This window comes from Camelus bactrianus, chromosome 4 (genome assembly GCF_048773025.1).
Source record: "Camelus bactrianus isolate YW-2024 breed Bactrian camel chromosome 4, ASM4877302v1, whole genome shotgun sequence".
Taxonomy (NCBI): Eukaryota; Metazoa; Chordata; class Mammalia; order Artiodactyla; family Camelidae; genus Camelus; species Camelus bactrianus.
In genome coordinates this window covers 62,362,156-62,374,440 of record NC_133542.1, presented here as the reverse complement: position 1 = coordinate 62,374,440, position 12,285 = coordinate 62,362,156, and the positions used below count along the sequence as shown (strand labels likewise).

At 45.8% G+C, this 12,285-nt stretch overlaps 1 protein-coding gene across 4 annotated transcripts in view; it reads left to right on the top strand.

Annotated features, from left to right (window-relative positions):
• Nucleotides 1-12,285, top strand: part of ASTN2 (astrotactin 2) — an 800,009-nt gene that overhangs the window by 174,441 nt on the left and 613,283 nt on the right. For all 4 annotated transcript variants that reach the window (XM_074362105.1, XM_074362106.1, XM_074362104.1 and 1 more), the window contains exon 3: nt 7,146-7,530. In XM_074362105.1, coding sequence (XP_074218206.1) covers nt 7,146-7,530 — 385 coding nt within the window. The remainder of the gene's footprint in view (nt 1-7,145; nt 7,531-12,285) is intronic.

Genomic DNA, 12,285 nt, shown 5'->3' with positions numbered 1-12,285 from the left:
GTGTAATAATCTAACCAGTAGGGGAGCTTGAGCATCAATAACTCTAATACAAGTTAGAAAATGCTAAAGTTCCTTAAATCAGGGTTGAGATGATGTACAGTGGGAATTCAGAGGATAAAGTGATTCCTTCTGGCTGAGCCTAGAGAGGAAATATCCCCAGAACTCATCCCAGAAGAGTTCACCAAGGAGATTGCACTGAAGTTGGCCATTAAGTCTTCCTGGTCTTTGTGCATAGAGATGTCAGGGTGAGGAATAACAGTGAGAGCCAATGAGGGCAGCATTCCAAAGAGAGGAAATCTCAGGACAGTAAATAGGAACAGTGAGTTCCAATGTGGTTGCAGACTTAGCACCGTGTCTGCTCTATAATAGGCTCTCAGTAGAATTGGTGGTGTGTGGAGGGGAAGCATACATTTTGAGAAGGATATACAAAGGTGTACATTAAAAATTTTCTTTTCAATTGAACTGTATTCAGTTTACAATGTTGTGACAATTTCCAGTGTACAGCAAAATAGTTCAGTCATATATATACATCCATATATTTGTTTTCATAATCTTTTTCATTATAGGCTACTACAAGATATTGAATATAGCTCCCTGTGCTATACAGTATAAACTTCTTGTTTATCTATTTTGTATATAGTAGTTAGTATCTGTAAATCTTTAACTCCCAATTTATCCCTTCTTACCCCCTTTCCCCCCTGGTAACCATCAGTTTGTTTTCTATGTCTGTGAGTCTGTTTCTGTTCTATAAATAAGTTCATTAGTCTTTTTATTTTAGATTACACATGTAAGTGATATTACATGGTATTTTTCTTTCTATTTCTGGCTTACTTCACTTAGAATGACAATCTCCAGGTCCATCCATACTGCTGCAAATGGCATTATTTTATTACTTTTTATGGCCGAGTAGTTTTCCATTGTATAAATATACCACAACGTCTTTGTCCAGTCATCTGTTGATGGACATTTAGGTTGTTTCCATGTTTTGGCTGTTGTAAATTGTGCTGTATTGGGGTGCATGTATCTTTCAAATTAAGGTTTCCTATGGATATAGATCAAGGTATACCTTTTGAGCTATACGTTATCTACAAAGGTGGAGAACCAGTTGACATGAACTTGAACTATCAAACTGTAGGACTTTTCGATTGCTCAGTGGGGAGGGGCTTTGTTTTCAGCTGTGCCTTAGTTATGATAGAAGATGGGTTGGAGACAGTGAAGGAGGTGGAATAAAGCCTGGGAGGTCATTTGGGGTGGGTTTTGAAATTATCATGGTGAAAGGCAGTCATGACTGAGACATAGAGTGGAGAGAAAGAAAGATTGCGGAAACTATTTTGTAGATCAGACTGTCAGGAGTCGTGGTTTCTCAGCAGCTTTGAAGGGTGTTGGCTGCATATACTGCTTCCAAAATTATCTTAGGATGTTCTGTGATCTTGGTCAAGTCACTTCCACTCTCTGAGCCTGTTTTTTTATCTGTAGTCCCAAGGGTCTGGGCTATTTTCTAATAATCCCTCCAGCTTAAACATAGACTGAGGCCTGAAAGAAAACATCCCAGAGAGCTTGGAGCCCTGGCCTTTGCGTGCTAGCTCCGTCACTCAGGTAATGGCCCAGAGAAGACCCGGTGGGTCGTCAGACCTCAGACGTCCTGGGGCTGGCTGTCGGGACCAGACACAAGTGACAGAGGGGAAGGACATTACTTGGGAGAATATGCATGTTCACAGCTCTGAGGATTAAAGGCCTGTGTTCTTATCACTGCCGAACAGAGTATTATAAATCCAGTCTTAGAATACCAAATCCTTTTGCGGCTTGGCCGTCATGAGGGAATATTAAAAAGGCCAGAGACAGAAATAATCAGTTTCCGAATGACACATTGTCAAATAAAGCATTTCTCACATTACCCCTTTCTTTCCTTTCTCTGGCTCCTTCTTCTGTGCCTGGATATTTTAACAGGAAAAAATAGATTAGAATGGGGCCAGGCTGAATAGAGTTCTTAGTTTGACTTTTCAGAAGGCTCTCTCGGTGGGGCAGTTTGGGGGTGCTTTTTATTTTTCACCTCTGTGTTATTTTTCAGTTTTTGATATTGTGTATGTAAGCAAACCAGCTGGAGGCACCGGCATTGGATAAAAGCAGAGCAGCAAAGAGGGGCCGGGCCATACAAGGTCGGATCAGGTGTCCTCTGGTTGCTGGGGTCAGTGCTGATACAGGGACTGTCGGATTTACATTCCTTTGGCAAAGTCTGGGCCAGATTTTAGGCTTCTGGATGTTTATTAAGTGCCTTCCTGGGCCATGTGCTATATTGCAGGCTGGGGAAACGGCCGTGCAGAAGCTAGGGTGAGAAAGTGGTCAACCAGACGATGAGGTTGTAGCAGTGTAGCCAGATGGCTGACAGCCGTGGCGTGTGTGAGGGAGGAGAGCGGAGCCTCACGCCAACTTGAAGAGGCAAAGATGCCCCCGGTGACCTGACGTCCAAGCTGGGATGGCTGGGCGAGTTGAGACGAGCAGATGAGGAGGAGGTGTTAGTGTCCTAGGGCTGTCGTAGCAAGTAACCACAAACTGGGGTCCTTAAAACAACAGAAATTTATCCTCTCACAGTTCAGGGGGCCAGAAGTCCCAAATTAAGATGTCAGCAGGAAAAAAAAAAACCCTATAATGAAATAGAATATGAAAAAGAATAAATATGTATTATATATGTAAGTGAATCACTGTGCTGTACACCAGAGATTAACACAACATTGTAAACCAACTATACTTCAATTAAAAGAAAGAAAAGATGTCAGCAGGGGTTGTGCAATTGGAGGCTCTGATGTTTGCCAGCAGTCCTTGGTGTTCCTTGGCTTGTAGCTGCAACCCTCTGGTCTCTGTCTCTGTCTTCACGTGGCCATCTGTGTGTATGTGTCTCCTCTACTCTTCTTACAAGGACACAGGTCATTGGATTTAGGGCCCAGCCAATCCAGTATGACCTCATCTTTTAAAAATATTTATTTATTTATTTATTTATTTATTTATTTATTTATCTATCTATCTATCTATCTATCTATCTATCTATCTATCATTGAAGTATATTCAGTTTACACTGTTGTGTTAATTTCTGGTGTACAGCATAGTGATACAGTTACATGTACATATATACATACTCCTTTTCATATTCTTTTTCATTATAGGCTATTACAAGGTATTGAATATAGTTCCCTGTGCTATACAGTAGGGCCTTATTGTTTATCTATTTTATGTATAGTAGTATCTGCAAATCCCAAACTCCCAATTTATCCCTCCTTTCTCCCCTCCCCGCCCCCTCCTCCTTAGTAACCATGTTTATTTTCTAAGCAGTGTGACCTCATCTTAATTATAACTGCGAAGACTCTCTTCCAGATCAGATCACTTTCTAAGGTTCTGGATGGACATGAATTTGGGGGGCATTATTCCAACCACTGTAGGGAGTGAGTGACTGAGTGCTCTGGGCTGCGAAGTCATTGGGGAAGAGCTCAGAGCATCATGCTTTGGGGGAATGCTAATCACAGTGTGATTCAAGGACAAGATATGAGATGGGACTTGTTGGGGGGTGAGGCAGGAGAAGGAAGCAGACACTTCAGCACGAGGAGGCTTGGGTGCCAGGCTGGGGATCTGGACATTATTTTGAGGGTGGGGAGGGGAGCCAGAAAAGGGTTTTACGCCAGGGGAAGGGTGCGAAAGGATTTGCTTTGGGATGAAGGAATAGAGAGGCTGAAGGACTGAGGCTGGTATTTGTTGGTATTTGTGGAGCCAGACCTTTTCTCCAGATCTTTTATTGTCTTCTTTAATCCTTAGCTTAATTAACCCTTCACATTGGGAACAATCAGCCCATTTTGTAGGTGAGCCTTTGTAGCACAAGGAGGTGAAATGTCTTAGCCAGCTTGTCGTGGCCAACAGCACGCAGGGAAGCAGGGACTCCCACGCTTTCCCGGGTGCCCCCAGACACCTGGTTACCACATCCTGCCACTCTGCCCTTGGCCCTGGCCTGGCTCCACTGAGGGATCTGAGACTCAGTGTCAGGAATAGAAGAAGAGCAGGCTGATCCTACTCTAGAGAGGCTTTAGTAGGGAAGGTTCCAGAAAAGATGGGAACACACATTCTTCCTCCTGTCTCTTTCCCACTTCCTGCCTGACAGCTTAGTGAAATCCTTAGACACAAAAGAATAAGGTACAGCTAATTACCCTGAGACTTGTGTTGCTTGCAGTCTTGCAGACACCTACCCCTCAGTAACAGACTGGGACTTTTATTTCTGGAACTCGCTGCCACTTCTCCAACCTGACTTGTCTCGTCCAAATCAGATTTGGCATCGGGTTGTCCCTGAGGCTGGCAGGACCTCAGCTTGAGCCCCCTCGAGCCTTGACCTCTCCTTAACTTGCTTTCTTAAAATTCATAGCCTTCTCTCTACATCCTCTTCTCCTTCCTGGGTTCCCTGCTCTCCCGGCAGCCTTTTTTCTGCTGCCTGGGTCTGTGTTTGCCCCTGGCCTGTAGACTTGGTGGACTGACACTCTAGTCCTGCTCACCCTTCCAGCAACAGCTCCTGCTTTTCTGTTTGCTTGCCCTTGATGAAGGAAGACTGCAAAGAAGGGTACAGCCCTGCAGCAGTGGAGCAGAACTGCAGCCTGGACCAGTCCAGGTGGATGCAGATTCTAGTTGCTTCTTGGTTCTGAATTACTCATCCGCTTTCATTGGGTGGAACGTCCCACTAGGACAAAGGTGGCCACATAATTCTCTTGAGCTCCTTTATTTGTGCACAGCACCCATTTTTCCTTTCCTTCCTTTTGGTCTGTAGAATCACTACGCTGTCAAAGAGCCACTGGCTGTGCAGTGAAGGACTGGGTTCACATCCCTGTTTTACCACATCCTAGCCTTTTGTGTTCAGTTGGACCCAGGACCCAAACCTGTGTGACTTCAAGCGAGTTACTTAACCTCTCTGAACCACCTTTCCCTCCTTTCATTTATGGAGCAGAAATAATAATCCCTATCACATAGGATTGTCTTGAAGAATAAATAAAATAACATTAAGTAAAAGTAGTAAGGAGAGGGCCTGCTGTTGTTTTTATCAAGTGGTGGTGTTCTTCATGCCTCCTTTTTCTGTTCACTCACCTCTCCTATTATCTCTTCCCTCCATACCCCCCCACCCCAGTCTCCTTCCTTTGTTATCGCTGATGCAAAAAGCTAATCATACCAAGAAATCATGTCACACATGATTTCTAGATGCAGTGCGGTCTCTATTGTGTGTTTTTTGGAGGGAAAAAGCATTTGTTCTTGTTTTTCTAGGGCTCCAGAGGTGATAAACCACACACACACACACACACACACACACACACACACACACACACACACTCACAGACACACTCACACACACACACTTTACACAGAGTTAACAGATGGCACCCACGCCCACACACGTATACGTAAGTACATATACTTGTAGCTTTATTTGGTTTGTATATTTGTTTTTGAGTTCCAACATCCAGAGACAACCTTCCTGGGGATCTAGCAGTGACTCACTGCTGGAGTCAAGACAGGGCTTGACTGCCAGCCATACCTGTGTCCCTGGCCACCTCTTAGCCACTTACCCACCTACTCCCCACCTCCACCCCCATGGAGGTGATGAATTCTAGCCTAGTGAACTGAGGGACTTGCAGAGATGAAAGACGTGATCATTTTTTAAAGTATTCAGCGGGATAGCTGAATCATTTTAGTAAATAATCTGCTTCTTGGCCTAAACAAGTATCCTTAACAGCAGTCACTCCCCACCGAGATGATGTATTCAAGGTTAGTTAACGTCTCTCATCTTTGCAAGATGTTATGTAAGTCGTTGTCAGAAATCGTCCTTTCCTCCAATGAGATCATCATCAAGGAAGCGCGATCAGCCACATGGGTGTGTTGAAAGAATCCAGGCTTTAGAGCTAAAAATCCAAAATAAACAAACACACAAAAAGTGAGGCTCAGAGCTTGCTATGCTGCTCACCATCTGAGTTTCAGACTCTCTGGACTTCTTTGCTCCCCACCCCACCCCATACCAAGAGGGTGATCCTCCCCAGGTCTAAGGATTACACAGCAGAGACTCAGCACAGTGGCCTCGAATCTCCCAGGCAGAAGATATAATGAAGAGAAGCAAGGTAACTGAGGGTCTGTCCCTGTTCCTCAGAGATGCTTCTGGCACAGAGTGAAAGAAGAGGGGTGCGGAGAACGCAGACCTTCCACCTCAAGCCCTGGACAGCTGCTGTCGGAAGTACAGACGTGTTTTGGAAACACCCCCACCCTTGAGGAGTTCACAGAACAGACTATTTCATGAGTCTCATGAATCTTGTCAGATACGTCCGTAAACACCTTAACCTATTTCATTTTAATATATGTTGTGCAGATATAACCAAATATTTACCAGTTGAATGTATTAAAGGAAAACAAATCTCAGTATGCCTTAAATTCCTGATTAAGGGAGCCCTAGAAAGGCTCATTTATTCATTCATTCAACAAATATTAATGAAGCACCTTTGTCCCAGGTCCCCTGTTGGGAATCAAATTTTAAAAGACTAGTTTTTCTGATAATAAAAAAGATGGATTATGTAGAAACTGTTTGACTTAAAAGTGCTATCATATATTCCCAGCAGAATGGAAGAAAGGCTACTGTCTCTTGACCTCTTGGTGGACTGATTTTAGAGATGAGGAAGCAAGGTTAAGAGGGTATGAGCAAATATCCTGGGGTCACTCTGCTGGTAGGAGGTGGAGTTGGGACTCAGACTCTTGTGTGAAGCCACAACCCTGACTTTTCCCAGTGTTTAGGAGTCTCCATTGCTCTGGCATGACCATTATCCATCTCAGTTGCTCCTCGTGGCAACCTTTTGAAGAAGGGAGGGCAGGGATTTTTACTCACCACCTTTATACAAGTGATAAGCAAGGCTCAGAGAGGTGAAGCAGTTTCTCCAAGGTTACACAGTGTGTTGGTGAGGAAGCCACATTTGGAAACTGTCTCTCTGGCTTCAAAGCATGGCTGGTGGCTCCTTGAGGCTCCGAGAGCCAAACCTAAGGACCTAGGGATCAGGACTGAGTATGGTGGGCTGGAAACCCCCCTCTGTCACTCCATCCCCGAGGACAGTGACCCATTTGCTTGTCTTTCTTCCCTCCCGCTCCAGGGTGGCCTCATCGCGCTGCTGCTGCTGCTGCTGGTGTTCACGGTGGCGCTCTACGCCCAGCGGCGCTGGCAGAAGCGTCGCCGCATCCCCCAGAAGAGCGCTAGCACGGAAGCCACTCACGAGATCCACTACATCCCCTCCGTGCTGCTGGGCCCCCAGGCCCGGGAAACCTTCCGCTCCTCCCGGCTGCAGGCCCACAATTCCGTCATCGGCGTGCCCATCCGGGAGACCCCCATCCTGGACGACTATGACTACGAGGAGGAGGAGGACCTGCCCCGGCGGGCCAACCATGTCTCCCATGAGGACGAGTTTGGCAGCCAGGTGACCCACACCCTGGACAGCCTGGGCCGACCAGGGGAAGAGAAAGGGGACTTTGAGAAGAAAGGTGAGTCTTCCCTGTTGCATCCCACCTTCCAGGGGGCATTTCAGGAAACTGGGAAGAGGCACAGGAGCTGGCGGTTGGGGACACAGGCAGTGTCTTCTGGGCTAAGCCGTTTTGGATTTATGGCCAACTTCTGTTGGGTTTTCAGAATCTGTCTTCTCTGGCTCTTCAGTGGTGATGGGAGGGGGGAAAAGTATCAGTGTTCTTGGAATTGGAGTTTTGAGGAGCGTCAGAAGTTATGTAGTCAAACGTCTCTCCAGTATCTCTTGATTACTTCCCATGATGGCCTTCTCACTGCCCAGGAGAGAGTGCATCTCATTTCCAGGCACTACTCTATCAAAAGGTGTTTCCTTATACTGAGTTGAAATCTGTTTCCCTGGCCCTTCACATCCTCAAAGAAAGTGAATCTGATTTTTCCTTCTCCAAGGCAGCTCTCAGGAAATTTGACAACAGGAAAAAACAAAAAAAGAGATGACCTGTCACTTTGGAAAATCAACCTAAATAAACAATCCCAGTCTTTTCAGCTAGTCTGATGTAATGTGTTTTTCAGACATTTCACCATTTTGGTCACTGTCCTGTAGATAGACATTCTAATGTTTCATGACCTGGAGCGTAACACCGGAACTGACACTTCTGTTCCTCAAGGTGGGATTGCCCCTGTGCTGAGCAAAATGTGGTTTTCACCTCCCTCTTGTCAGCTGTTACGTTTCTGCTGATGCAGCTTGAGATCACATTTGGGTTTTTGCAGCTATTGCTGGCTCATATTTGGCTTTTTGCTGACTGAAACCTCCCCCTCTTTTTCATATGTGCTATTGCAAAGACCTTGTTCTGGTGGAGGACAATTAATTATTTGGATGTAAGCACAGGGTGTGTTTATATTGATGTTTAGTAAGTGTCTATGGCTCCAGCTTGTTTATAGATGGGATTTGGCTATTTTTCCTTTAGATAAATGCTGCAAAAGTGCTGTCCTGTTTTGTTGTTGTTGTTGTTGTTGTTGTTGTTTTCATATTGTCTTTGTGACACTGGTGATGATGATGGGTTAAAGGTTTGGTCTGGAGGTCCCAGTGTTAGAACTACTCTTTTTGAGCCGAGAGGAACCGTCACTGCTTGGCTCAGTCCTGGAGCTGTGAAATTTGCAGTCTTTTCTTCTACTTCTAAAATCCTTCATGTCAGATCCATCTTTCCATGATTCTCAGTGGGCAGAGGGGAACACTGGGGACTTCTTAAAAAGGGGAAATTTTTGTTAAGCTTAGAAACCCATGGAGGGAAAAGAGTGATAGAGCAGGAGGTGAGAGCACAGGTTTTGGAGTCATCTGGACCAGGGTTCAAATCTCATCTCCTTTATTTACTAGGTGACCTTGGAAAATGGGAATTTCAACCCTCCAAGCCTCAGATTCCTCATTGAAGGATTACATATAAAAACAAAATGTGTGCAAAATACCTAAGCCAGGGCCTGGTACCTGGTGAGTGTTGAATCCCTGAGAGCCGTTTCGGTCAACCTCAGGCCCTCGATCTCAGCTGGCTTCTGAGACTCCCTAATCCATTCCCCTCCAGTCTCCCTCTGAGTCCCCGCTGCCATGGTCTGCTCAGTGCCCGGGAACGCCTGCGTTATTTCCCTTGTCTGCCACGATCTCTTCTGCCTTTAAACTGTTGGTTTACTGACAGTCTCCTCAATTCTTTGCTTTCTCAAGCATTATTTATCTTTTTTCATGTGACTTCCCATCTTAGAACAAGACCAGCCTGCGTTTATTTCACCTCTTCACATCCCGTAGTGCCTAGCACAGGGCCTCGCACGTAGAGAATGCCCAGTGAGTGTCAGGTAAGAAAGATGGCCCCGGAGAATAAGCATGTTTGGGAGCAGTGCCATTGGGCCAGGGCATCCTGTGTCTCTTGTCTGAAGCAGAAAATCACTTGGATAAGGCAGAAGCCATCTTCCCATTTGCTTAGATTTGGGGTTTTGCAGCCCAATTTACTGAGCCTTACTGTCCTTATATGGAAAATGGGTGAATGAACAGCCAGTCTGCCCATGCCTTAGCTTTGCTGTGGGGATCAAATCATAAATGCACTGCAAACACTGAAGTTTCCCTAGACTGGCATTTGTTTCCCACACCAGAATCTTCCCCAACCTAGCCATGGGGAGAGGGGTCCACTCCCTCCAGCTCCTGGAGCAGGGTGTGATTACTTTATCACTGTTCAGTAATAATCAGTTCCTCTTTCTGTCTCCTACATGATACTTGGAGATTTTTTTTTATTTATTTTTATTGAAATATAATTCACATGTAACATCGTATTAGTTTCAGGTATGCAAAGTAATGATTCAGTATTTGTCTATACTGAGAAATGATCACCGTGACGTCTACTTAACAACCATCGCCTCCCATAGTTACAGTTTTTTTCTTGTGATGAGAACTTTTAAGATCTACTCTCTTAGCAACTTTCAAATATACAATAGAGTATTGTTAACTCTAGTCACCATGTTGTGCATTACATCCCCATGATATATGAGACTTGGTGATTTTTGAGAGCAAGGGCTGTGTCTTTATCTTTGTCTCACTAGTGTCCAGCACAGTGGCTGATGCTTAGTAAGTGCTCCGAAAATACCTGTTGACTGAATGATTAAAACCACTCATCAGTCATTTGGTCGATTAGATAAATCCACTCTTTGGTTAGAGTCCAGAATTCTCAGTTCCAGGTCTCGAGCTATTTCACCATCCTCAAATCTAGGAACCAAAGGGTTAGCAGAGACCATTGGTAGTGATGACCAGAACCCAGCAGAGAGTAGCCACTGGTTGGGGGTGAAAACCCAGGAAAAGTCATAGATGACAGGTAAGTGACCGACAAGGAACAGAGATCAGAAGAAGCTAATACAGGCAGATTTTCTCCCCACTTCACTGCCTCCAGCAAGCTCCAGATGGAGTACAGGAAACGTCTTCAAAATGGGGAAGCAGGTGGGGGAGGCAGGTCCCTTCTTTTCCCTCCCCTCCCCTCCCCTGGAAGGCAATACAGTATGGCAATAAGGCCTCTGCAATCAAGAGGTATAATAATACAGGATTAAGTTCCCCATCTAGCGTTACTAGCTCTGTGACCCTGGATGAGTCACGTCCTCCTCTCCCATCGAAGGGGCATGATACTAGTATTCCACCTTGCAGTGTGGCTGAGAAACGTAAATGAGGTAACCCATGTAACGGGTCTGGTGCACAGTAAACGTTCAACACACGTTTATGTTACTATTATTCATACCATCAGTCTTCAAAGTTGTTACACTGTCCCAGAGGCCATGATAGACCCTGGAATAGAGGTGAGGAAAGCAGAAACTTTGCCCTTAAAGAGCATTACAGTAAACCTCCTGGGAGAAAAGAAGGGGTTGGGGTTTAGGCAACCGAAGCTGAAGCTCAGAAAGTCCTGAATCTCTCTGTGCCACACAGCAAAGATGTGGCAGAGTCCAGGTAAGTCCTAGCATCCTGGCCAGAAAGAACCTGTGCTACAGACAGCTGTCCTGCTCAGAATGGCCCACCTGGCGTCATGGTGGCAGCCCATTTCACTGGGGGTTGGGCCCTTCCAGGCCTTGTGTTCCTTAAAGGGAACACTCAGTTTTGCCATTTCAGCTGCTATGCGTTTCAGTTGCTCATGTTCACAGAGGGTAGGGGCCTGACTCTTACGTGACAGAGACAGCACAGGGGACAGACACATGCGGGATCCAGAGGATATAGAAGACTGACTCCCGAGAGGTAGAGGGACGCACTGTGGCCTCCCCTCCTCAGGAGCTGCTCTGAGGTCTGCACGCCCTCGGGCCTCCAGCTGCATCCTGCCTTAAAGACGACCCCATCTGTTGTGTTTTCTTTCAAGCAGAACTGTATCTAAACAGTGACAAAACCAGGCTCTTATTTTTTGAAATCTCTACGTTAGATGAGGAGCATACAAAAGAAATCCAAAGAGAATGAGTGGTGGATGCCTGAGGCCCAGTCCTTGCAAGGCAGCTTGATGAGTGGGAGTGAGCAGACGGACTTGGAACCCAGCTCTCGAGTTCACTGGCGGCATGGCCCCGGTGAACCTTTTAGCCACCTGCAGATGCATGCCTTTGTTTCTCCTGTTTTCATCTGTCTGCGTTTTTTTTTTCATGTTCCTCTGAGTTGGCTTTAAAACAAAGTACAATTTGAAATAAAACTAACCATTTTATTTAATAGCGTATCCCAGCCACAATTTGATCCAATAAGGGCAGGAAAGGAAGAAACCCAGGCAAGAAGGAAGTAGAGGACCCACTTTTCCTGACTGCAGACTGGAAACCGGTCACCCCACCTGTGGGGAGGTGGCGGCTGGGGCTGTTCTTGCAGTCTTGTAGCCCCTGAGCGTCTGGTCCTCCTGCTGGACAGAAAAGGGGTGATTCTGCCTGCAGACTGCAGAGTGTAACAGCAGCAGCTCAGACCAAATGTGCTTGCTGTTGCTTCAGGCGGCCCTTGGAGAGAACCGTGAGGTTCTGCCTTTTACGGGGGAACCTGGGAACAGCTGTGCGTTTTGTCCAGAGTGGGCAGGTATCAGAGGCTGGGCAATGCAAATAAAAGTAATCCTGAAATACCTTTGAAATTACATTGCCAAGGGCTAGTCTCACCTGTGCATCTCACACTTAGAATTTGCCCATAGAGTCAAACTGCCTCATCAGACTTGAGCACTGTCACCCTGCTTTGCAGCTTGGGCCTGCAAATAGTAGAGGGGACAGTCTACAGTGCAAAGGGACAAAGTTTTATTACCAAGAGACAACAG